Source organism: Triticum aestivum, chromosome 7D (genome assembly GCF_018294505.1).
Source record: "Triticum aestivum cultivar Chinese Spring chromosome 7D, IWGSC CS RefSeq v2.1, whole genome shotgun sequence".
In the NCBI taxonomy this organism is placed as follows: Eukaryota; Viridiplantae; Streptophyta; class Magnoliopsida; order Poales; family Poaceae; genus Triticum; species Triticum aestivum.
The window spans coordinates 312,797,604-312,824,449 of NC_057814.1; the positions used below are offsets into that span (position 1 = coordinate 312,797,604).

General features: G+C 52.0%; 1 protein-coding gene across 1 annotated transcript; it reads left to right on the plus strand.

The window, feature by feature from the left end:
- LOC123163744 (transmembrane ascorbate ferrireductase 2) lies at positions 1-24,997 on the plus strand. Its single transcript, XM_044581105.1, has 4 exons — positions 1-275; positions 18,344-18,392; positions 24,168-24,367; positions 24,480-24,997. Exons 1-4 carry the CDS (start codon positions 126-128, stop codon positions 24,783-24,785), a joined length of 705 nt encoding a protein of 234 aa, XP_044437040.1. The 5' UTR covers positions 1-125; the 3' UTR covers positions 24,786-24,997.
- The last annotated feature ends 1,849 nt before the right edge of the window (positions 24,998-26,846 follow it).

Here is a 26,846-nt window from a genome sequence, read left to right on the forward strand (position 1 = left end):
TCTGCTGAAGCCCGTGAACACTCACTCTCGTCCTCTTCGCAAGATGACTGCACAGATCGGCGTCTTTGCTCTAAGCTTCCCTAATCGTCCTTCCCTCTACGCGCTCGATCTTGCCGACCGAGGCGATGGCGGCGGTACCCGCGGTGAGGTTCCCGTTGTTCGGCCTCGTACGGCTGCTTGGCGTGACCGCGGCAGCGGTCATCCTCGTCTGGGCCGTCCACTTCCGCGGCGGTATGGCGCTCTCCGCCGAGAAAGACAAGCTACTCATCTTCAACGTAATCAAGAAAAAACATCTCTTGTTTCCCTTCTATTCTGTTGCATATCTCGTTTCGGACCACGGATCACCTGTTGATCTTGCTGCCGCCTAGTGGGGAAAAGTTTTATTACTCGATCCTGAGATCAGGATTGAGGGGTTTAGATTCCACTATTATGTACGGACCAACCCACCAAAACCAGTCCAAAGCAGGCCTGTTCACAGTATCATACAAAACTAAATTAGTGCGATTAGCTCTTGCATCTGAACCCTGCAAAAGTAGCAATGTGAGAGTTTTTGTAGCGAATCTGTGAGATTTAGGATGGTGGGTAATTCAAGGCTTGGGGTGATCTCGTATTGACTACCGAGTATCGAGTATGTGATCAAGGGCTGTTTTAATTTCCAGCAGCAAATCACAATTGGAACTTGGTGAAAAGCTTCTCCTTTTCACCGCTTCTTTTCCGTGTGATTTTGTGTGACATTATTCTACTTTGTGTTGTGGTGAAACTTTGTTAATTTCTTTCAATTGGGTTAAGATTTAATTTTGTTTGGATTGGGAAGTAGCCTGGAACGCCAGTTGGTCCCGCTTCCGGTGACATGGGGTCGTCAACTCAAATCGAGGATCGGGGTAGAGTCTGGATCGAAAAGGTTTGGTCGCCGGGATGTGACCCAAATGTAGGTGTTGCCATGTTTATGATGGCGGAATTGGGTTAAGACTTAATTTTGTTTGGATTGGGAAGTAGCCAGGAACGTGGGTTGGTCCCGCTTCCGGTGACATGGGGTCGTCAACCCAAATCGAGGATCGGGGTAGAGTCTGGATCGAAAAGGTTTGGTCGCCGGGACGTGACCCAAATGTAGGTGTTGCCATGTTTATGATGGCGGAATTGGGTTCAGACTTACAAAATTTTGGATTGGGAAGTAGCCTGGAACGCGGGTTGGTCCTGCTTCTGGTGACATGGGGTCGTCAACCCAAATCGAGGATCGGGGTAGAGTCTGGATCGAAAAGGTTTGGTCGCCGGGACGTGACCCAAATGTAGGTGTTGCCATGTTATGATGGCGGATCAACTGTCAATCCTTCCCTGTCCTGCTGCAGCTTTCTTCAATGGTTGAGATGAGTAGTTGCTTGAGAACATGGAGGCGCGTGTGTTGAACAAGAGATAGATGAAGCAGAAGCGGCGGTGTACCGAGTCCAGTAACAGAGTTGAATTAGGGCCCTGGGCCACTATTTGGCTTTAGTGGAGTCTAGTAGTTTCGTACTTAGAACAAGCAAAAACGCATGATCTTTTTTCTCTATTTTCTTTGAAATATATTTTCTGATTGCAGCATCTATCCGGATTTTTTGAGGGCTCACATCCCGACCCAGAATAATGTGTTGAGGAATAGTACCCCTCTTCGACCCTCGATTTCAATCGTTGCGATCCTCATCCTTCGATCATCGTTCCTAAATCCGATCGACCCGGATTCTTGCCAGCTATGTGTGAGGCACCAGCTATGGATCTCATAGGGGAACCACATGGTAGCTAGGGATTTGAAGGAATGAGAGTTGGAGAGAAGAGAGAGATGTGATCAGAGAAGAGGGTGAGATTCAGACGATACTTCTCATTATTCAGAATGCCTCCTCAGGTTTTACACACTTAAATAACGCACACACTCACCCAACGGCTTGTGGGCTGCACCTCACTGCTGACTCAGCTCAGCCAGCCACTTTGTTGGTCTTGTCTTCAGGCCCAGGCGCCAGCCTCTGTGTGTTCGTCCACGTCAGGACTACGGTAGAGGATGGGGATGTGACACTTTAACCTTCTTGAGCTTCAGCTCCTTCCTAGATAGTAGCGGCCGGAAAACGCCTCCGGAGCACATAGTAATCTTCCTAGGTGGCATGCTCCACTGGAACAGAAGACCAGCTATCTTGATCTGCGGAATGGCCGCGTTGCCCTTCTTCACCATGTGTCGCTCCAAAATCTCATGTGGAATCAGAGGTCCCGCCGCCAAATCAACCGGAGACAGTAGTTTGGAGAAAACCGGCGATTAGTTCGCGCTGAAGGGTTTGAGCTGTGATACGTGAAATATATGATGGATACAACTGTCCGGCGGCAAGTCCAGGCGGTAGGCAACATTGTCGATGTGTTCAGTGACCAGAAATGGCCCACAGAACTCGAGCTCAAGCTTGGCGCATGGTCTGTTGGCGACGGAGGACTGTGCATAGGGCTGTAGCTTGAGAAGCACATCCTCGCCGCCGACGAGCTCCTTGTCCTTGCGGCGCTTCTCCGCCTGAACCTTGATGTGCTCATGCGCATGGCGCAACTACTCAAGAAGCAATTATGGAAAATCCTGACGGCCCGTTGCAAGCTCTGCTAGAGAAGTAGGCGCAGCCTACCAACATCATTGTGCCGAAGTTTGGTTCAATTTTGTAGACAACCTTAAATGGAGAACACCGCAGTGATGAATGAAATGAAGAATTATACCAGAATTTGGCCATAGGGAGCCATTTCTTCCGTTGCTTTGGGCTCATGAACTGCACAACACAATTATTGTTCTAAATGTTGATTGATGCACTCGGATTGTCAATTAGTTTGCAGATGGTAGGCAGTGGGGTAGCATAGTCTGGTTCCGACCTCTTATGAATAACTCGGTAAAAACTCGATTTCCGTCAGACACAACTGAGGCTGGAACTCCATGTAATCGGACCACATTATCAACAAAAGTAGTGGCCACAAATAAAGCAGTGTAGGGATGTTTCATTGGCCTTTAGTCCCAAACAAGTTGGGGTAGGCTAGAGGTGAAATCCATAAGATCTCGCGACCAACTCATGGTTCTGGCACATGGATGGTAAGCTTCAGTGCACCCCTGTCCATGGCTAGTTCTTTGGTGATACTCAAATCCTTCAGATCTCTCTTTACGGACTCCTCACGTGTCAAGTTTGGTCTACCCGGACCTCTCTTGACATTATCAACACGCTTTAGCCGTCCGCTATGCATCGGAGTTTCTGGAGGCCTGCGCTGAATATGCCCAAACCATCTATGTTGGACAAGCTTCTCTTCAATCGGTGCTACCCCAACTCTATCTCGTATATCATCATTCCGGGCTCGGTCCTTCCTCATGTGGCCACACATCCATCTCAACATGCGCATCTCCGCCACACCTAACTGTTGAACATGTCACCTTTTAGTCGGCCAACACTGAGCGCTATACAACATTGCGGGTCGAACTGCCGTCCTATAGAACTTGTCTTTTAGCTTTTGTGGCAGTCTCTTCTCACAGAGAATGCCAGAAGCTTTGCCCTACTTCATCCATCCGGCTTTGATTCGATGAATTGAATTTTTGCGAGAGAGAGAATTTGCCGCAGTGTTGTTAGTCCTGCGGCGATACTTGAATTGATTTTTATTTTGTGAATGATACTTGAATTTAAATTGAAATTGAAGACCTACCATTTTTGACATCGCCTTGCGTTGCAAATCAGATGTGAGCTTGGTAGGAGCTAGGATCCTACCTGGTCTAGGGTGTAGGTTGTACGGGAAGGGGGAGGGTTGACGGAGATGCGATCGCGGCTGCCGGCGGCGGGGCGCCGTGGCGCGATGAAGAAGAGGCGGCGGCGGGGCAAGAGGCGGCTAGGGTTAGGTCTCCCGGCTCCCTTCGGGAAGCCGAGCAAATAATGATTGCTTCTTGCTTGATTAGATTGATACATCTCCTCTCCTTATATAGAGAGGTTTACTTGACTCCTAAGCAAACGATCCTAATAATGATAAGATAATTGGGCTAAGCCCCTAATAACGATAAGATAACTTGGGCCACAACCCACTGGGCTAAGCCCCTAATATCCCGGTCATAACACTTCTCCCCGCTTGCACAAACAGCTCGTCCTCGAGCTGTAAGGTGGGGAAGCGCTTGCTGAACTCCTCGAGGTGATCAACCAGCGTCAAACACCTTCGCGACAGCTGGGGCGACCAGATCGGTGGCGATGGCGTCCTTCTCAATGTAGTCTGCAGCCTTCAGGTAGAAGAGTCGCGAGCAGACGTGGCCGGGCGTGTAGGGCTCGTCGCAGTTGAAGCACAACCCTTGGTGGCGACGCTCGAGTAGCTCGGCCGAGGTGAGCCGGCGGAACGGGCGTGCCGCGTAAGCCTGAGCAGGCCGACCCTGCGGGGGAACATCCGGCCAAGGTAGCGGCCCAGCGGCCCGGGACGGTGATGCCTGCTGAATGGCCACCGCGCGGCGCTCGAACGCGCGGGCGTAGTACATGGCCGTCTGGAGATCCTGGGGTCCCCGAAGCTCCACGTCCACGCGGATGTGATCCGGAAGTCCACCGACAAAGAGGTCGGCCCGCTGCTGCACCGTCACGCCCGACCTGTGGCATGCCAGGGCCTGGAAACGGTCGGCGAAGTCCTGAACCGTGGAGGTGAAGGGAAGGCGGCCTAGCTCTGCCTGGCGGCTCCCGCGGATCGGTGGCCCAAAACGAAGGAGGCAGAGCTCGCGGTAGCGCTCCCAAGGGGGCATGCTACCCTCGTCCTGCTCGAGGGCGTAGTACCAGGTCCGTGCCGCGCCGCGGAGGTGGTAAGAGGCGAGCCAGGTACGCTCCGAGGCGAGGGTGCACTGCCCGCGAAAGAATTGCTCGCACTGGTTGAGCCAGTTGAGGGGGTCCTCCGTGCCGTCATAGGTGGCGAAGTCCAGTTTGGCAAATTGAGGCGGTGTCCGAGTCGGAGCGCCGTGGCCGACTGGCTCGGAGGTGCGGAGCAGCGAGGATTGGGGCGCCCGGTCAGTATGGCCGCGGCCCGTGGAGTGCCCCGCCGAGCCGGAGGGATCGCCGAACTGCAGAGTGGGTGCCGGCGGGTCTCCAGCTGACGTGTAGACGGGTGGCGGTGATGATCCGGTCAGCCAGGTCGGTATTGGGGACGGCGACGGCGGGAAGCGCACTTGCTGGATCGGTACGCCTCCCTGCGAGGGTGACCCGGGCCCCGTGCTGGGCGATGGCGGGCCCGGCAGCTGCGGCTGCGGCAGCATGGACCCGAGTGGCGTGGGGGGCGCAGCGAAGGCCGGGACCGGCCACTGTGGCCATTGAGGCGCGGCAGCGGGCGGTGGTGGGGCCCGCAGCTGGGGCTGCGGCTGCCGGACCCGGGAGGCGTCGGGGGCGCGGCGATCGCCGGAGCCGGCCGCTGCGGCCAGTGTGGGGCGACGGCGGGCGGCGGCTAATCGGGCCAGTGGTGGTGTTGAGGCCCGATCGGCGCCGTGGTGGCCGCGTACCATGGCAGGACGACTGGCCCGGTCGCGGCGGCCGGCTGCAAGGGCGGCGGCTGCCCGTAGGGCCCGGCCAGGTAGAGGCGTATGCCCTGGACGGCGGTGACAAGGTCGTTGAGGACCCCGGTCATCTCCGCCGGCGAGTAGATGGCGACGGGCGGCGCGGTTGAGGGCGGCGGCGTCTGGCCGGTGGAGGCGCCGGCGGTGGAGTCCAGCGGCGCGGTGGTGACGGGCAGCGGCGGGTTGGGTGGTGATGCAGACATGATCGGAACCGAGCTACCTGATACCAAATTGGTAGGAGCTAGGATCCTACCTGGTCTAGGGCGTAGGTCGTACGGGAAGGGGGAGGGTTGACGGAGATGCGATCGTGGCTGCCGGCGGCGGGGCGCCGTGGCACGATGAAGAGGCGGCGGCGGCGGCTAGGGTTAGGTCTCCCGGCTCCCTTCGGGAAGCCGAGAAAATAATGATTGCTTCTTAATTGATTAGATTGATACATCTCCTCTCCTTGTATAGAGAGGTTTACTTGACTCCTAAGCAAACGATCCTAATAATGATAAGATAATTGGGCTAAGCCCCTAATAACGATAAGATAACTTGGGCCACAACCCACTGGGCTAAGCCCCTAATATCTCGGTCATAACACTTCTCCCTGCTTGCACAAACAGCTCGTCCTCGAGCTGTAAGGTAGGGAAGCGCTTGCTGAACTCCTCGAGGTGATCAACCAGCGTCAAACACCTTCGCGACAGCTGGGGCGGCCAGATCGGTGGCGATGGCGTCCTTCTCAATGTAGTCTGCAGCCTCCAGGTAGAAGAGTCGTGAGCAGACGTGGCCGGGCGTGTAGGGCTCGTCGCAGTTGAAGCACAACCCTTGGCGGCGACGCTTCAGTAGCTCGGCCGAGGTGAGCCGGCGGAACGGGCGTGCCGCGGTCGCGGCGAGGGGTGCCGCGTAAGCCTGAGCAGGCCGACCCTGCGGGGGAACATCCGGCCAAGGTAGCGGCCCAGCGGCCCGGGACGGTGATGCCTGCTGAATGGCCATCGCGCGGCGCTCGAACGCGCGGGCGTAGTACATGGCCGTTTGGAGATCCTGGGGTCCCCGAAGCTCCACGTCCACGCGGATGTGATCCGGAAGTCCACCGACAAAGAGGTCGGCCCGCTACTGCGCCGTCACGCCCGACCTGTGGCATGCCAGGGCCTGGAAACGGTCGGCGAAGTCCTGAACCGTGGAGGTGAAGGGAAGGCGGCCTAGCTCTGCCTGGCGGCTCCCGCGGATCGGTGGCCCAAAACGAAGGAGGCAGAGCTCGCGAAAGCGCTCCCAAGGAGGCATGCTACCCTCGTCCTGCTCGAGGGCGTAGTACCAGGTCCGTGCCGCGCCGCGGAGGTGGTAAGAGGCGAGCTAGGTACGCTCCGAGGCGAGGGTGCACTGCCCGCGAAAGAATTGCTCGCACTGGTTGAGCCAGTTGCGGGGGTCCTCCGTGCCGGCATAGGTGGCGAAGTCCAGTTTGGCAAACTGAGGCAGTGTCTGAGTCGAAGCGCCGTGGCCGACTGGCTCGGAGGTGCGGAGCAGCGAGGATTGGGGCGCCCGGTCAGTATGGCCGCGGCCCGTGGAGTGCCCCGCCGAGCCGGAGGGATCGCCGAACTGCAGAGTGGGTGCCGGCGGGTCTCCAGCTGACGTGTAGACGGGTGGCGGTGATGATCCGGTCAGCCAGGTCGGTATTGGGGAGGCGACTGCGGGAAGCGCACTTGCTGGATCGGTACGCCTCCCTGCGAGGGTGACCCGGGCCCCGTGCTGGGCGGTGGCGGGGCCGGCAGCTGCGGCTGCAGCAGCACGGACCCGGGTGCGTGGGGGGCGCAGCGAAGGCCGGGGCCGGCCACTGTGGCCATTGAGGCGCGGCAGCGGGCGGCGGTGGGGCCGGTAGCTGGGGCTGCGGCTGCCCGGACCGGGAGGCGTCGGGGGCGCGACGATCGCCGGAGCCGGCCACTGCGGCCAGTGTGGGGCGACGGCGGGCGGCGGCTGATCGGGCCAGTGGTGGTGTTGAGGCCCGATCGACGCCGTGGTGGCCGCGTACCATGGCAGGACGACTGGCCCGGTCGCGGCGGCCGGCTGCAAGGGCGGCGGCTGCCCATAGGGCCCGGCCAGGTAGAGGCGTATGCCCTGGACGGCGGTGACGAGGTCGTTGAGGACCCCGGTCATCTCCGCCGGCGAGTAGATGGCGACGGGCGGCGTGGTTGAGGGCGGCGGCGTCTGGCCGGTGGAGGCGCCGGCGGTGGAGTCCAGCGGCGCGGTGGTGACGGGCAGCGGCGGGTTGGGTGGTGATGCAGACATGATCGGAACCGAGCTACCTGATACCAAATTGGTAGGAGCTAGGATCCTACCTGGTCTAGGGCGTAGGTTGTACGGGAGGGGGAGGGTTGACGGAGATGCGATCGCGGCTGCCGGCGGCGGGGCGCTGTGGCGCGATGAAGAAGAGGCGGCGGCGGCGCAAGAGGCGGCTAGGGTTAGGTCTCCTGGCTCCCTTCGGGAAGCCGAGCAAATAATGATTGCTTCTTGCTTGATTAGATTGATACATCTCCTCTCCTTATATAGAGAGGTTTACTTGACTCCTAAGCAAACGATCCTAATAACGATAAGATAATTGGGCTAAGCCCCTAATAACGATAAGATAACTTGAGCCACAACCCACTGGGTAAGCCCTTAATATCCCGGTCATAACAGAGCTGCTGATTCTACAAGTTACAAGCTCCTGTCCATCCCATGGACAGTGTGACTTGGCACTCCTGTTGGCCGAGGGAGTCATGCGTGTGTAAGCTACTTTTTGTATCCAACCTTTCCTCTGCAATCCCAACCCCCTTCTCCAAGCTCATCCCCTCTTCCTCACCTGCTCCCTCTCACCTACCTCCGATCGCCGATCCTCGAGATCAGGGGTTTTACATTAGTATTCAGAGCCAATTTCCGCCGGAATTTCGTTTCCCCTCGTCGCCCGCGACACTCTTTGAAGCTTGGGAGCGGATCGGTAACATCCACCGCGCCGGTGTGAGTCTGCTTCGGCTGGATCTCACACAAAATCCAGCGCGGGGTTCGATCCCTTTCAAGCGAGTGCAATGGCTCCCCGCAAGCCTTCTGTCGCGACGTGGCATGTTCTGGACGCCAAGAAGGGAACTCTGACCTCATCAAGATGCTTGAGTCCCTCCTCTCCAAGTTCGACGAACAAGCGGCCCTGCACGACAAGCAGCTCGAGGCGCAGACCGCCTTCAACAACCAGATCTCGCAGGAGCTGCGAGGCCTCTCGCGGCAGCTGGATCTAAGCCATGCCGACGTGGATGCGGCCTGCAAGGCTGTCGAGGGCTCGTCATCTCCCGCAAGCTCTGTTACCACGATCGCACCACCACCACCGCCGCAGCTGACACCACCTTCACCTCATCAGTAGCCACACAACAACGATCCGCTCCGCCTCGCCCCGCCTCCGTTCACGCCCGATTGGGGGGTACGCGGCTCCCGCTCATCCCGATTCCCCCTCTCGGCGCGACCATGACCACGTTCACTGCGCCACCGCCCAGCCCCACACACCACGAGGGCAACTACCACAAGCCTCTGAAGCATGATTTTCCTCACTTCGATGGTACCGCACCCTACCTCTGGTTGGATCGCTGTTGGCGTATTTCGAGCTCTACAAGGTGGGTCGACAGTTTTGGGTGCCCACCGCCGCTCTCTACATCGAGCGGCAGGCGGCGCATTGGTTGCAGGCGTTTCGCCAGAGCCACTGCAATTTGTCATGGGACATGTTCACAGCCGCCGTGCTCGAGGAGTTCGGCGTCGATGAATTCGAGCTCGTCATGCACAGGCTGCTTTAGCTTTGCCAGACCGGCAGCGTCTTCGACTACCGCGCGGCCTTCGATGAACTCATGTATCACCTCTTAGTGTTGGATCCCTCCATTAACTCCCAAGTTCTTCGTCACCTCTTAGACGCGCTCTCCGGAGTCGGCAAGCTCATGGACGTGGCCGCGCTCTCGACCTGTCAACCGGCCTGGGTGCAGGAGGTCACCAACTCATATGAGACAGAAGCCGATCCCCAAGAGCGCCTCTAGCACTTGGCCATCCACATACCTGACGACGAGGGCTACGAGCTCCACTGGGGCCTCATTCGCCGACAAGGGTGGCTCTGGATCGGCGCCAACACTGCCCTGCGCACCAAGCTGATCGCCGTCCTCCACAACAGTGCCGTGGGCGGCCACTCTGGCATCACCACAACATACCACAGCGTCAAGAAACACTTTGAGTGGCGCGGCCCGAAGAAGGATGTGGAGGAGTTCGTGCACCAGTGCGCCGTCTGTCAGCAGGCCAAGCGCGAGCACACCAAGCCGCGGGCCTCCTCACGCCGCTGCCCATCCCCTCTGCACCATGGGAGGATCTTACCATGGACTTCGTCGAGGGCTTGCCGGCGTCGGAGGGCTAAGACTCCATCATGGTGGTTGTTGATCGCTTCACCAAGTTCGCACACTTTGTGCCACTACGCCACCCCTTCAATGCCGCTCAAGTGGCTTGCGCGTTCTGGGACAACGTGGTGAAGCTGCACGGCATACCCTCCTCGATCGTCTCGGATCGCGACAAGGTCTTCACTACCAATCTGTGGCGGGAGTTGCTCGCGGGTGCGGGCACCAAGCTGCTGTACTCCACCGCGTACCACCCGCAGACTGATGGCCAGAGCGAGCGTGTGAAGCAGTGCATGGAGATGTACTTGCGTTGCGCCGTCCACGACTCCCCCAAGAAATGGCGCCGCTGGTTGCCGATGGCTGAATTCTGGTACAACTCCACCTTCCACGCCTCGCTGAATTGCACCCCGTTCAAGGCTCTTTACGGTAAGGAGGCCAATTTGGGCGCCATGGCGACATGGGCGGAGGCCGCGCCGGCCGGCGAAGACTTGGACTGGGCAGAGCACACCGACAACATCCGTGCTCACCTAGTGCGCGCCCAGCACCAGTTCAAGAAACAAGCTGACAAGCATCGCGTCGAGCACTCCTTCCAAGTCGGTGAACAGGTGCTCCTGAAGCTCCAGCCGTACGTGCAGCGTTCGGTGGTCTCTCGCCCGTGCGCCAAGCTCGCCTTCAAGTTTCGGGCCGCTGGCCTACAAGCTGGATCTGCTGCCGGACAGCCGCGTGCACCCTGTCTTCCACGTCTCGCAACTTAAGCCCTTCATGCCGGACTACTCGCCGGTGTTCGCCGATCTTCCCCGCGTCCAAGACCTGTCCGCCACGGCAGCAGAACCATTCAAGATACTCGACCGACGCATGATGAATCACGGCGACGCGCCAGTGGTACAGCTCAAGATTCAGTGGTCACCCACAACCGCTGACACCGCAACCTGGGAAGATTACGACGTGCTTCGCCGGCCATTTCCAATGGCTACCATCTGGCAGAGGAGGCCATTGCTTAAGGAGGGGAGAATGTCACACCTGTCCATTCCATGGACAGTGTGACTTGGCACGCCTGGCAGGCGGGGCCCGTCTAGCTAGCGTGTGCGTCATGTGTTAAATAGTTCACTAAGGCCAGCCTGTTGGCCGAGGGAGTCATGCGTGTGTAAGCTACTCTCTGTATCCAACCTTTCCTCTGCAATCCCAACCCCCTTCTCCAAGCTCATCCCCTCTTCCTCACCTGCTCCCTCACCTACCTCTGATCGCCGAACCCCTCTAGATCAGGGGTGTTACACTGTGGTCTGTCAGGACAATAAATGGCCCATGCTGCAGATATTGCCGCCATTTATGAACTGCGATAATCACTGCTAAGAATTCCTTTCCATAAACTGAGAGCATGCAGTTAGCAACCCCCAATGCTTTACTTAAATACACAATAGGATGATTGTGTTGTGAAAGCACATCTCCGGTGCCTGAATCGCAGGCGTCAGTTTCCACTGTGAAAGGCTGATGAAGTCAGGCATGCCCAGTATAGGGGTTTTAGACATAGCATGCTTCAGTGTTTCAAATGCATTTGTGGCTTGAGGAGTCCAGAGAATTCTTAGTAAGTAGGGACGTCAGGGGTTTAGCTAGCATACCATAATTGTTGACAAATTTATGGCTGTAACTCGTGGGCCCCGGAAATCCTTGTAGCTCCGTCACATTTGTCGGCTGGCACCATTTGAGCGTTGCATCCGTCTTCTCTGTGTCAGTTGCCACTCCCTCGCTAGATATGATGTGCCACAAGTAATGTATATTGGATTGGGCGAATGAACATTTGGATTTCTTTGCAAACAGTTGATTGGCGGGCACAATCTGCATCACTAACTGTAAGTGCTCCACATGCTTTCCCCAAATGCAGCTATAGATAAGTATATATATGTTATCCAGGAACATAACGACGAATTTGCAAATGCGGAGCTCGAAAATCGAACTCATTAGGAACTGAAATGTAGCTGGCGCGTTTGTGAGTCCAAACGACATTACTGAAACTGGAAGTAGCTAGAATGGGTTTTAAATGCAGTTTTATCTTCACGAGAAGCATGCATCCGTATTTGATGATAACTAGCTCGTAAATCCAGTTTGGAGAAGAACTTAGAGCTAGCCAATTCATCTAACAGTTCGTCAACAATTGGCAGTGGAAACTTGTTCTTAATTGTTACCTCATTTAATTTCCTGTAGTCTACGCAATCTCCAACTGCCCCCCTGCTTCAAAAGGAGCACATGTGATGCATAGGGACTCATACTGTGGCTGACAATGCCTGCTACGATCATCTCTGCCACTTGATGTTCGATTTCATCCTTTTGTTGTGGTGAGTAGCGATAAGGGCGAGAGTTTGGGAGGGTGATGGACAGGTTCCAATGTTAATGGTTGATCGTACAGTCGATGCGGCGTTAGCGTTTTTGGTTCAGCGAAAACATCCACATATTCAGTAAGCAGCTGTTCCATATCAGGCTCTAGTGGAGAAATGTGTACAGGAGAGTCAGGTGTCTCTTGAGAAATCACGAGCATGGCTCAAATGTCATTGCCCACCAATGCATTGTTAACTTGCTCAACAGAAATTGCCTGAAGTGTGGCTAGAGTAACTGACTGAATGCCATGCAGTGTAACAGGCACACCTGCTTGCAGGAACTGCAGAGTTGGCTTCCCAGTCACAGGTCATAGGACTATGTAACTTCAACCAGTCCATGCCCAACACAGCGGCATATACCCCAAGTCAAAGCACTCGCATTGTAGTACTGAAAGTAGTGCCTTGTGTCCACCAATTCAAGTTCTGCACCAGTTGCACTGACTGCATCGGCTGTCGATTTGCAACCATAACCTGAACTGCAGGTGCAGGTTACAGGGACAATGCATCACGCTATAAAATTTGCATCAACTAGCATGAGCATGACTTGATCACCGGGACGTACTGTTTCTGCTGCCTCAGCTCCTGAGACTGCATTTACTGACAACTGACAACATTCTCCTCCATAAGGTTCAGAACAGTTCTAAGGCCTGAACTGCATCTTTATTGTGTACTTCCCCATGTTCTCTCACTTGATTGTTAGAAGTTGCATTTTTGCATTGATGCTCCTTGCTGTACTTGTCACCAGAATGGAAACAGAGTCCATTGGCTTGTCTGAAATCTCTTTAGTTGTGTCCCTGAGCAAAATCTGTTACAATTAATCTTATCATATACCAACGAGATGCATGCATGAGAAGGAAGAAGTCAAATTGAGTTGATCTTGAGGGACATCATGAAACCTTGGCCAAGAACAATACGATGTCATGGTATATATAGTTATTCCCGACTATATATGAGTTGTCATCTACTTGTGTATGAGCTGTGCAATAGATGAACTAGCTCCGAGCCGTACTACTGTAGCAATGTCGGTTACTGTAGCGCCGACCTAAATCCTCTCTATAAGGAGAGGCACCCCGTATGTGCAAGCTTGTAAAAATTGAGATATCTGATAAAGCTTCCTACCGGTAGTAGCTCTTTGTGTGTGTGAAGCAAGCACATCTCTTTAGAGAGAGTCCTAGGTGACATCTAGAGAAGCTTGTGATTCTAACAATTAGTATCAGAGCCACGTGTATTAGGTTGAGTGAGATATTGATGTAGGGCAAAGCCGTAGGTGGCCCAATCTTTCACACATGGAGGTGGATCAAGAGGAATAAACAAGAACACAAGGGGAACAAGCACTCAAAGACAAGATCCAATCACACATGCCCTCTTTAAGCAAATCTACACAAGTACCGCACAATCCGCAATAAACTAAGAGAGAGAGTAGCTAGGGTAGTTCTTCCCAAATCCACAGTGAAGATGAGGGCTCTGTTTTTGAGTCGCCGACTAATCGCCGATTAGTCGCCGACTAATCGCCAAGTCGTCGCGGCGTGGCTGGCTCGCGCAGGCGACTTGACTCAGGGAGCAAGTCGCGCGACTCGCGTGGCTCGCCGGTGACTTGGGGCGATTAGTCGCACGACTCGCTGGCTCGCGTGGCTTGCTGCTGTTGTATATGTGATCATGTGGGGACTGGGGAAGGAGGAGGACCGAAGGAAAGAGAGCGCAGGGTGGGCCATATATGTGCTCTGCTTAGATATAGTATATGAAAGAGAGCGCGGGGTGGGCTCTATATGTGCTCTGCTTAGATGTAGTATATTTTCTCTGTTGTATATGTGCTCTTCTGCTGCTGTATATCTATGTGCTCTGCTGCTCTATGTACTGTTGTGCCATGGCGACTTGGGGCGACTAATCAAGCCAAGTCGCTGACTCAAGCCAGCAAGCCACTAGCCGCAGCCTCGGCGACTTGGCTTGACTTGGCGACTCAAAAACCTTGGATGAGGGCTTGATGATCTAGAGAGATCCTTCTCCAAGATGGAGGTCTTGAGATCAAGATAGATCCTTCTCCAAGATGGACTTGTTCCTCTAGGAGGAGGTACAAGGAGCAAAGCTCTCTCAATTTGTTTAATTGCACTTTGCTAACCCTAGAGAGGAGGTAGGGGACGACTATTTACAGTGCAAGATGAGATAGGGGCGGACAAGAGAGATACATGACCACTTGTGTCGGGCTGCACGCAGGCAGGGTCTGGGCTCGGGCTGGATGACTGGACAGTTAGCTGGACATCCGGGCACGGTAGCTGGTCTGTTGATGGCTAGCTGGCGTCGAAGAGGTTGCTCCAGGGGCCAGATGTCCGGGTAGGTGTCCGGCTGGGGCCGGATGTGGAAAGCCGGACAAGTGTCCAGAGAGCATTTTCGTTTGGCTTCGTCCGGACTTCCGGACAATGAGCAATTGATCCTTCCCCTTCATTCTTTCCTTGCTCCTCTTCCGCCATGGTTTGGCCTTGTTCCTTTGCTTCTCCATGGTGATGGTACTTGGTACCTGAGTATATATAGGGTCTCCGCTTGAGGTAGTAGCCATGCCTCATATGAGAGTAAGAGTAGTTCAAAGAGGAGCGAATTGACCTTGTTTTCGATGGCGCATGCAAGATCCCAAGTGCCAACTGCAAGCAAAGAAAGAAGGCAATTCAACATGTGCTGAAGATGAACCAGCCTTGTTCTGATTGATCAAGATGTTGCCCGGCAAGGTGTGTCACCGGCAACAGGAGGTAGTGCTCCTGGTAATTCCCTGTTAGTTGTGTGTGTGGTTCTTGTGCTAGATGTGTCCACAAAATCGCGTGTGTGATCAAGATCTTGTGTCACTTGTGTCCACAAGAATACAAGATAGTTCTTATGTTAGTTGCGTCCACAAGAAGCTGAAATTTCGTGTTAGCTGTGTCTACTGAGATAACTAATAATAGATGCATCTAGCCATCTACAAGACAACATGATTCTTGTGCTTGTTGTGTCCACAAGAACAGAGTTCTCGTGTTAGTTGTGTCCACGAGAAAATGTGTGTGAATTCGTCAAAGGGGATGTCGTATGCAGTAGCTACGATCATGCAGTACGAAAAGACGAAGACGATCCCAGGATAACATGCATGAGAAGGAAGAGGTCAAATTGAGTTGGATGTTGAGGGACATTATGAAACTTTAGCCAAGAAGAATATGATGTCATGGCATATGTCATCACTCAATAGTTATCCTAACTTTATATGAGTTTTCATCTACTTGGGTATGAGTTGTGCAGTAGATGAACTAGCTATGAGCCATACTACTGTAGCAATGGCGGTTACTGCAGGCCTATATATAAGGAGAGGCACGCCATATGTAATAGGCAGGCTTGTAGCAAATAAAGTATCCCACTAGTAGTAGCTCTTTCTGTGTGAAGCAAAGCACATCTCTTTAGTGAGAGTCCTGGGTGACAGCTAGAGAATCTAGCGATTCTAACAAAATCATCAGTTGTCTTGCGTTGTTGCCACTGAGGAGGAGGAACAGGGGCTACAGTGTTGGGAACAGCTACGGAGCTACCTGTTGCATTTGCTTGGCCAAGTGCGTGCACGAGGGCTGTGTGAGTCCAGCTATTCTTCCAGAATCCGAGCAAGCTCCACGGCACGCGTTACACTCGTAGATGTCTGAAATCAGACTGCAGCCCTGATATAATCCTTGAGGCTGAGAACAAACTGGGACACAAAAAACTTTTGTGTTAAGAGTGGGGTCAAAAGCGATCAGGTGGTCTATTGGTGACTCGAAAGCTGTTCTGTATTCCACAACTGAATGTGTTTGCCTAAACTGCAGTCGCGTGACATCTAAGTGTCATATTCCTCCTGGCCAAATTCCCGTTCAATAGCAAAATTGAATTCCTCCCAAGGCCATGTTCAACACTCCCTCTGATCCATATTACTTGTCGCTCAAACGGATGTCTCTAGCACTGAAATACGTCTAGATACATCCATTTGAGTGACAAGTAATATGGATCGGAGGGAGTAGCAAAATTGAATTCCTCCCAAGGTCAAGCTCGGTGGCGCCGTTTGAATGCCTTCCACAACAGTGCCACATGGCCATCGAAATATAAGGTTGTGGAAGACACCCACCATCCAAATACAAGGTTGTGGTAGACACCCATTGATGACTAGGAACTTGACACATGTCAAAGTAAGTGTGAGCGAGATCGATCCACATACGGGGGTTGTCACCGGAGAACCGAGGAAAGTCGTGCTTTGGCAACTTGACATAGTGGTTGTGGTCGTGATCTCATGGTCGATCCCGCTCGAGCTGATGCTCCCATGGTCGCTCACGCTCTGAACTTGCCCGCGCCCCGGAACATCGACGTGGCATGTTTAGACTCCATCTTGAGGTGAGCCTGGCGCCGTGATGAACCCGGTACATGGTGGCACTCCATCTGGCATCCCCAGTAATGGCAACCACTGATTCGCCAAATGAGGGACCACCCAAACGTCATAGAGGAGCCGCTTGGGTCGTCGTGAGTGTGGGAGCTGCCGTGGACGTTGCCAGCGTTGCCTCGAGCATTGCTTCCTTATCACAAATCTCATCCATGCTCTCCTGGGTGGTGATGAGTTTCTTACCAAAATTGTCGAGTTTAGTGGTCATGTGGTCAAACTTGGTGAGCAGTGACGCCGTGGATGACTAAAGTTGGTCGGTGCTTTCCCCCATAGCAGCGATGGCTAACTGGTCCGAGCCGTCGGAGCGGCAGCCTTCGACGGCACTGTTGCAACATGTCTTTACATCAAACAAACCCTGCTTGTGATTTTGGGTGGATTCACTGAAGCAATTCCACACCCTTCATTGTGGAATTTTACCATTCTATCGAGAGGATTAGCGAGGCAGACGGAACCAATCGTGGCGACTAATACCAATTGTGAGGCACCAGCTATGGATCTCACAGGTGAACCGCATGCAGCTAAGGGATTTGAAGTAGGGGATGAGACTTGGTAGAGAAGAGAGAGGAGCGATTGAAGAGGGTAAGCCTCTGATGTCTGTCTACGTCAGGACGGTGGACGGGGATGTGGCACTATGATTGGGACAATAGGTTCATTTATGACAAGTGGTCACTAAGACTTAGTTTCTAACCCTTTAGGTAGAAATTAGCAATTGTTTGGATAATATTTGTGGTGTTTGGGATGTGCAGGGCTTACACTTGCATAATGAATGACCGAAAATTTGAACGTCCGTGTGTAGAATGGCAAGTCGGAATTCTTTTGAAACATTGTTTTTATCAGTTGATATTCAACTGAGAAATAGACAAGAAAACATCTGCTTGGAAAAAATTACTCTTTGTGTACTTCACTTCTCAAATTCATGCAGCCAGATCATCCATCATTTTTGGAGTGTTACATGGGAAGTGCTGCGCTGCATGCCATGTGATCTGATGGACAAGTCTCTGAGCAAAAAAAGGGGAATGTTTCCGGTTCATTCCATTTTGAAACATCAGCCTTTCCGTGAAAAAAAGATTGTAGATTTTGACATGCAATGGTGGGTGCTTGAGTGTAGGGTTTACCTCTGTGTCACATATCTTTTGTGTGTCATTTGACAATTCATTAATCTCAACAATAAGCTTTAAATGACAAGATTTCAGGAAAACAGGGTGATGTTTCTTTGGAGGGATTGATTTTACAAATCAGTTGGTACTAGAATTCTTTTTATATTTTTGTGCTGCTGCTTGCGTTTCACGTAGTAATTCTCCACATGGGATATTGTCTGGGAGGGAACATACATCCTATAGCTGCATTTGTACACATCTATGTGTAGTGCACATTATCTGTGCACTCAGAATGAAAGTAGGATTATTTCAGTCATGCACTCATGTTTGTCTATTAAGACCACCAGACTAGGATTCAGTGCATGCCATTTGTCAGCAACACTGCCGCGACATCCAGCCTTGTCACATGTCACTTTGTCAACCAATAACCAACCATATTGTTTATGCGTTTGTGGTTTTGCATGCAGTACCAAAGTTGGTTATTATAATTATGTTCACTAGATATTATTATTGTGTATATTGATCTCATCTTCTTGTGATACTAATGTGCATCTTTTCAGGTACACCCTGTGCTAATGCTGATTGGATTGGTAGTCCTGAATGCTGAAGGTCAGTGATATTGACGAAAACACTTTAGTTTCAGAACGGCCTTGTTATTGTGGCATATAATTTTTTGTATGGACTCACTCAATTTCATGCCAAATGTGTTGCTTTGGCTATTTCTGGCATGTGCACAATATTTTAGATGTATGAAATACATATCGTTCCATAGTATTCCAACTAGACTAAGCTGTCATTGTATCTTATATCTTGGTTAATTATATGTAGAAAGTATGTTATGTAGCTAATGATATGGATTCTCGGCATGCTGGAAATGATTCTAACCAAGTTTGGTTCACCCAACTCGTCACATAGTATACATTAGAAATATAAGGAAACACCGCAAAGCAAAACTAATAGCATACTTTACCTATTTATGTCTGAAACCCAATCCAACTTGTAGCCAGATTCGGATAGACTGAAACTCCAAACTAAGTAGTCTCATTTGTTTGAATAGTAAAATCTGAATTGACACCTAGCAGATATGGTAGAACCAGGGATCCTACCGGACCTGCTTCGTAGGTTGTAGGGGAAGGATGGAGTAGGGCGAGGCGATGAGCGGGCGCGCCGGCGGCTGGGCGCCGTCGCGTAGGAGGAGGATGGCGGCGGCGGCTAGGGTTAGAGGCGGCTAGGGTTCCGGCTCCTCTGGGAGCCGGGCAATAGAGATAATATTCTTCTTATTGCTTGATTCCAAAAAGAGTCTTACAGCCTATATTTATAACCTAGATAACTTGCATAAGAATTAACCTAAAATAACTTGCATAAGAATTAACCTAAGATAACTTGTGGGCTAAGATTGCCCGGTGGGCCTAGCTAAACCGGCCATAACACTTCTCCCCGCCTGCACAAACAGCTCGTCCTCGAGCTGTAAGGTGGGGAAGCGCTTGCGGAACTCCTCGAGGCGATCAACCAGCGTCAAACACCTTCTCGACAGCTGGGGCGGCCAGGTCGGCGGCGACGGCGTCCTCCGGAATGTAGTCTGTAACCTCCAGGTAGAAGAGTCGCGGGCAGGCATGGCCGGGCGTGTAGGGCTCGTCGCAGTTGAAGCACAACCCTTGGCGGCGACGCTCGAGTAGCTCGGCTGAGGTGAGCCGGCGGAACGGGCGCGCCGCGGTCGCGGCGAGGGGTGCCGCAGAAGCCTGCGCAGGCCGACCCTGCGCGGAATCCGGCCCGGGTAGCGACCCAGCGGTCCGGAACGGTGATTCCTGCTGGATGGCCACCGCGCGGCGCTCGAACGCGCGGGCGTAGTACATGGCCGACTGGAGATCCTGGGGTCCCCGAAGCTCCACGTCCACGCGGATGTGATCCGGAAGTCCATCGACAAAGAGGTCGGCCCGCTGCTGCGCCGTCACGCCCGACTCATGGCATGCTAGGGCTTGGAAACGGTCGGCGAAGTCCTGCACCGTTGAAGTGAAGGGAAGGCGGCCGAGCTCCGCCAGGCGGCTCCCGTGAACCGGAGGCCCAAAGCGAAGGAGGCAGAGCTCGCGGAAGCGCTCCCAAGGGGGCATGGCGCCCTCGTCCTGCTCGAGGGCGTAATACCAGGTCTGTGCCGCGCCGCGGAGGTGGTATGAGGCGAGCCAGGTACGCTCCGATGCGAGGGTGCGCTGCCCGCGAAAGAACTGGTCGCACTGGTTGAGCCAGTTGAGGGGGTCCTCCGTGCCGTCATAGGTGGCGAAGTCGATCTTGGCGAACCGTGGCGGCGTCTGGGTCGGCGCGCCATGGCCGATCGGCTCGGCGGTGCGGAGCAGTGATGATGACGGCGCCCGGTCAACGGTGGGGAGGCCGTCGTAGGCCCCCGCGGAGCCGGACAAGGCCCCAGACTGCAGCGTGGGTACCGGTGGGTCCCCGGCCTCTGTGTAAACTGGCGGTGGCGACGTCCCGGTTAGCCAGGCCTGGATCGGGGACGGTGACGGCGGAAACCGGACCTGCTGGATCGGAAGTCCTCCCGGTGTGGACTGGCCCAGTCCGGAGCTGGGCGGCGGCGGTGGGAGCTGGACCGGCGCGGTTGGCGCGGCTGGGGCCGGCGCGGGCCAGTGCGGCCACTGCGGCGCTGGGGCGGGCGCGGGAGGCGCGGGTGGCGCCGCGAGAACCGGCGCGGGCTACTGCGGCCAGGACGGCGCTGGGGCGGGCGGCGGCTGGAGCGACGGATGGGCCCCGGCGATCGCCGCGGGTACCGAGTACCAGGGCAGGTGCAGCAGCGGCGGGGGCCCGCCGGTGTAGCCCGCCTGGAACGGCAGCAGGGGCGTCCCGCTCGGGCCCGACGCGGTCTGGATCGGCCAGTGCATCGCCGGGTGGCTGTAGGCAGGGGGCGCAGCCGGCGGGGTGGTGTGCGGGCCGGCCAAGTACAGGGAGATGCCCTGGACGGCCGTCACGAGGTCCCCCAGGGTGCTGGTCATCTCCTCCGGCGTGAAGACGGAGGTTGTCGGCGGCGCGGAAGTGACGGGGGCCGGCGGCGCGGAGGTGATCGGGGCCGGCGGCGTTGGGGATCCGGCAGTGGTCATCGGGGCGGTGGTGATGATGGGCAGCGGCGGCGTGGGTGTTGATGACGACATGATCGAACCCGAGTCTCTGGATACCAAATTGGTAGAACCAGGGATCCTACCGGACCTGCTCCGTAGGTTGTAGGGGAAGGATGGAGTAGGGCGAGGCGATGAGCGGGCGCGCCGGCGGCTGGGCGCCGTCGCATAGGAGGAGGATGGCGGCGGCGGCTAGGGTTAGAGGTGGCTAGGGTTCCGGCTCCTCTGGGAGCCGGCAATAGAGATAATATTCTTCTTATTGTTTGATTTCAAAAAGAGTCTTACAACCTATCTTTCCATAATAATAAAGCACGGATTGACTTTGTCGGGTTCACCGTCACAATACGCTTCTTTCCATCAATTTACGCTTTCAGTTTGAATTTAAAACATATACATGAGGTGGTACTAAATTTCGTCCGTCCAGTTTTCGTTGTCACAGTTTCAGTTTCCTTCCATACCCAGAATAGGCCTAGCGAACGAAGCCCATAGCTGGCACAGCAAATCAAGCCCAACTATCGTGCGCGGCGAGGACGCCGGCAGTCGCGCAATGCTCCGGCGCTGTACGGTTTGCTTCGCTTGGCGATGGGCTTTGACCAGTCAAAGCAAAATATCCTTCGTGTAGCATTCCACGTAGTGCCCTTTTTTTCCTTACTGAGCCACGTAGTCACGAACGAGAAAATTGCACAGGCTCAGTGCACAACTAGAGTAAATCATTGAGAATAGCTCTCCTCCCGTTCACTATAGCAAGAAAAAAAATTAGACGTGCAGACGTGTAATCTGATCACCTGCCACACATCTAAAATCCAATTTACGCATGTTCTAATTTTATGTGGTTGTGCCTTTAAAAAAATGCCGTGTAGTAGTTTTTAAAAATCGTTCATGAATTTTAGAATGTTTATGTAGTTTTAAGAATAGTGTTCATATATCAAAATAATGCTCACACCAATTGAAATTTGTTCACCTTTTTATCAAGAAAAGTTTGTTCATGTAATTCTAAGAAGTGTTCTATTCGCAAAAAAAATTCTAAGAAGTGTTCACATGCTTACTAATATTTTGTAATTAAAGAAATTCATGTGATTTAAAAATATTTATGTATTTCAAAAAGAATGTCGATGCATTTTCAAAAACAAATATACAATTTAAAAGTGAATGGGCGTATGAGAGATGGTGTATGTACTAGGTGCAGGCCGTGGCTCGGGAAGGGCATGTCCAGCTCGACGATATTAGGTTAGAATTGTTAGACATTCACTTGCGGCGATGTTGTTCAACGGAAAGTGTGTATGGGTTTAGCGTTTAGGTAGTGGCCGGGACCATCACCTTGGGATTGGCCACGTTCAGATACATTGCGATCAGGTGGACACCACGACCATGGTTGGCAGGAAAGAGGATAAGCGACAACACGGATGTGGCCAATGTTGAAATATAGAAGATGAACCTGCGGAGGGATCTTAAGTTGTGCTTATATTGTACTAGAAGTATGTGTTTTTATTTTCTTTTGTTGCAACGTAGGGGGAGGTTACAAATCCCTCGACTCAGATGGAAAACCTTGGGAATACCAAATAATTGGCAGAGACACAGGCGTCCCGCCCGCGAGGGATGGCCTGGGACGGTCGATGGCAAGCAGAGACACAACCCCCCCCCCCCCCCCCCCCCCGCGCACGCGCGCGCGAGGGACGGCTCGGGACGGTCGATGGCAGCTCTATCGGCGTCGGTCGAAGGGGGGACGACGGGACGGGTGCCGGCTTCCAGCGACCTGGAAGGCAGCTCCCCTGCTGGCTGGCTCATGGCCAACCGAAAAAGAAATATGGTGGAGGAAGGAGAAAGGAGGCGCTCGGGAGGCTCGGTGGTGGCCTCGATCCGATCCGATCTGGAATGAGAGCCTACGGGGAAGGTCTTGAAGCAGTGGCGACCGTTGAGGGGGGACTGGGAGTGCTGCGCACGGTGGTAGTTCCCCGCTGGACAGGGAAAAGGGGAGAGAAGGAAGAGAGAATCAAGAGTGTGGGGAGAAAAGGCATGGGGGGAGAGACGAGGATGAGGGCGGTTAAGAAGAAAGATAATATCGGAGGACAAACAACGATGCGTGTGGGGGTCAGACGACACTCGTCGTCCGTGCGAGAGGGCTCATGGAATCGTTGTCTACAGCCAGATGCAAATGCGATGGGCACACGAGCGGGCTGGACACGGGAGAGCACTCACCGAATAGGATTTTTTTACATCAATCACCGATCAAATAAAATTATTCTCCAATCGATAGACACGCTTCTTTACCCATCAAATTGCTTCATTGTACAGGAGCAGTAGGGATAAGGAACAACAGGGAGGAGAGAGAGATGAGAGAGGAGAGATACGGGAGAAGAAGGGGACCATGGAGAGGGAGGAAGGGAATGGAGAATGCATAGAGAAGGGCGGCGACGCGAGGTTATAGCGAACAGTTGGGCTCGCCGGCTGGAGCCGAGAGGAAGGCGGCGGAGATGGCATCACGGGGAAGAGCTCGGCCTCTCCTCGCTTGGGCGCATTACGAGCTGCCTTTTTATAGAAAGAATGTTTTTTTATTTCATTTTTTAATGGAAAGCGACCTTTTATTGCAGTGCCACGGGCTGCCTATGATTCAGCCACATCCCTTTTTTTAGAAGATGATTCAGCCACATCCATTTTACTATTCTCTTTATTGGGTCATTGGCCAGCTTTCGATACCATAAAAAATTCTTTATTAATTAGAAGTATCATCTACTCCAAAAAAAGCGTACCACTTCGCAAATTTACATATGATCCCATCAATTTATATATGTCCCCAAATAGACAATCAACAAGCCTCTTCAAAATTAAAAAGACTAAGGGTGAGATATAGCAATAATCTGGCATATGTGTTGATATGGATACTCTCTCAACTTCACAGTGAAGCGATGATGAGCTTAGAGGTTATGGCAGAAGAGCCAGTGCTTGAATGAACTAGACATATGCAAGTCGGTGATTGGATTGCTAAAATCTTGAACGTGTGATATTTTTTTTCGTTGCAACGCACGGCCCTTTTACTAGTATTTATAACCTAGATAACTTGCATAAGAATTAACCTAAGATAACTTGCATAAGAATTAACCTAAGATAACTTGTGGGCTTAGATTGCCCGGTGGGCCTAGCTAAACCGGTCATAACAAGATACAACCCCAAGACCAGGTTTGGGGACCAGACCATTAGAGTTGAATTCAGTTATTTAATTTGTATCGGGTATACATCTTATAAATTCTTGTTGATATGGTGCTTCATGCAGCTCTTTTGGCGTACAAGACAGTGCCAGGAACCAAGAAACTGAAGAAGTTAGTACACATTACGTTGCAGTTCCTTGCCATGTTTTTGAGTCTAGTTGGCCTCTGGGCTGTCTGGAAGTTCCACGATGAAAAAGAAATTGACCACTTGTACACACTCCACTCCTGGTTGGGCCTTTCTTGCATCATCATCTTCAGCTTGCAGGTAGAGAAGAGATGGTATCTCATGTGCATTTATGATGTTTTCATTATTAAATTGTTTAGAGATAAAGAGGTCTTATATAATTTATTCTCCTCCTCTCATGGAATCTCCACAGTGGGCTGCTGGATTTTTGACCTTCTGGTACCCTGGAGGATCTAGAAGCGACAGAGCGTCCCTGCTCCCCTGGCATGTGTTCTTGGGTGTATTTCTCTATGTTCTTGCCATCGCCACAAGCGTGACTGGACTTCTGGAGAAGTCAATCTTCATGCAGAGTGCAAAAATGATCGGGCGCTTCTCCACAGAAGCGATGCTGATGAACTCACTGGGGATGATGCTGATACTACTAGGAGCTCTTGTTATTCTTGCTATTTTTAACCCTGGAGCTGGCAAGATCGACACGTACCGAGGTTCTTCAGAGTGAGAGGGAATGGAAGGGAAATGGGTGTGTTGTTCTTGGGCTGCAGCTAGTCATAAACTACACCTTTCTTGCTTCAACCTAGGAAATTTTATATGTATGTGTCATTGCCCTCTGGGCTGTTATTTTTTTAATCTGCAAATTGAACGATTAACCCTGTTCCTATTCATGTCATGGCCCGATTTTGTTCCCTGATATATATTCCCTTGGTTTACTTATCCCAGCATGCCTTGCTTGATTGATTTAGAATCCATGTTCAGTCTGCCTTGCAGTAGTTTATCGTGCATATGGGTAGTTGAACATGGTTCTGATTCATTATGTTACGCTTCTTGAGATAATTGTAGACGTTATGTAGTATAAAGGCAACGGTGAGAAGCCACGATTATGGGGATCGATGTTTTGTTCCACTCGAGTCACCCCTGGACTGGAGTTCTTTTTTATTTCAAAGTAAGACTAGATGACCCGTTGCGTCCTTGCCGCAAAGACCAATTGCAGTCAAAAAGTTAGGTGAACTATTTGAAGTTTTTTTTGTCCCAACCATATGCAAAACTAGAGATACCCGCGCATTGTGGCGGGAATATGTCTCAACTATTTCAGTGAGAATTGGGTGTATGGAACATTAGTATTTAGACTAACAATATGTGAACTGAAACTAAAATAAACTTTATTGCATTTGATTATTCTATAGTTGTAGAATATTTCTTGATATGAGTAGCATGCATAGTGCATGTTGATATGGGTGTTTTCCCTTGCATGATGGCATGGCCAGGTGGCATAGATGCATGTTGAGAGAATTGAAGTTATTGGAAATAGAACGAGTAACCATAATGCATGTTAATATAAGTGTTTTCTCATTGCCCTCTGGGCTGTTATTTGTTGGAATATGAGAAAGAACTAGTTGCAGTAGTCTCTCATTGTCTCCAGAGACGTCTCCCTGATCCAGATCCAGCACCGCCTCCTCTCCCTCTTGCCTTGCATACCTTTTGGTTTAACCGAGCCCTATAATATCCAGATCCTTGACCATTATCTTAGCAGTTGTTTAAGTTTAATGCTAACCCTGGTTATTTAGTGGCACGACATGTGGACCCCATTGACGGTAATCATTCAACAAATGTTTAACACATCACACTCGCGTAATGCGGTGGAGGCAAAATGCGAAAGCATTCAGAGAAAAACGTTGTCGATGCAACCAATTTCGTTGTTGGCTCCCCCATGACACCAATTTGCAAATCTGCCATGGCACATAAATGAGTTTCACTTCAAAAACTTCTGGAATTCATATCACTTCAGCTATAACTCCCAAAATGACGAGTTATTGATGTATCATGTTCATAAAAATGACTAGTTTTCAAAATAGTCATTAGTTTGCACTTTTGAACACTTTAAATTTCACTCACTTGATTAATATTGATTTCATCATTTAAAGCATGCATAAATCATAATTAATTCATTTTTAGTCAGAAAATTACAAACTTGATATCCCAATTGATTAGGGAAGTGCATAGAATCTAGTCATGGTCATGCATGTTTATCCACTTTTAATGTACTCCATGCTATTTACCCCTATTTTGACAATGCTTTCAGTGGTGCTCGATGCCTATTCATGTCATGGCCCGATTTTGTTCCCTGATATATATTCCTTTGGTTTACTTATCCCAGCATGCCTTGCTTGATTGATTTAGAATCCATGTTCAGTCTGCCTTGCAGTAGTTTATCGTGCATATGGGTAGTTGAACATGGTTCTGATTCATTATGTTACGCTTCTTGAGATAATTGTAGATGTTATGTAGTATAAAGGCAACGGTGAGAGGCCGCGCTTATGGGGATCGATGTTTTGTTCCACTCGAGTCACCCCTGGACTGGAGTTCTTTTTTATTTCAAAGTAAGACTAGATGACCCGTTGCGTCCTTGCGCAAAGACCAATTGCAGCCAAAAAGTTAGGTGAACTATTTGAAGTTTTTTTGTCCCAACCATATGCAAAACTAGAGATTATACCCGCGCATTGTGGCGGGAATATGTCTCAACTATTCCAGTGAGAATTGGGTGTATGGAACATTAGTATTTAGA

What these genes read in the sequence shown, in the direction of transcription:
- LOC123163744 (XM_044581105.1), top strand. Translation starts at nt 126, where the DNA reads ATGGCGGCGGTACCCGCGGTGAGGTTCCCGTTGTTCGGCCTCGTACGG. An exon ending in ACAAGCTACTCATCTTCAAC is followed by an intron (nt 276 to 18,343) that starts GTAATCAAGAAA and finishes GCATCTTTTCAG; the next exon opens with GTACACCCTGTGCTAATGCT. An exon ending in GGTAGTCCTGAATGCTGAAG is followed by an intron (nt 18,393 to 24,167) that starts GTCAGTGATATT and finishes TGCTTCATGCAG; the next exon opens with CTCTTTTGGCGTACAAGACA.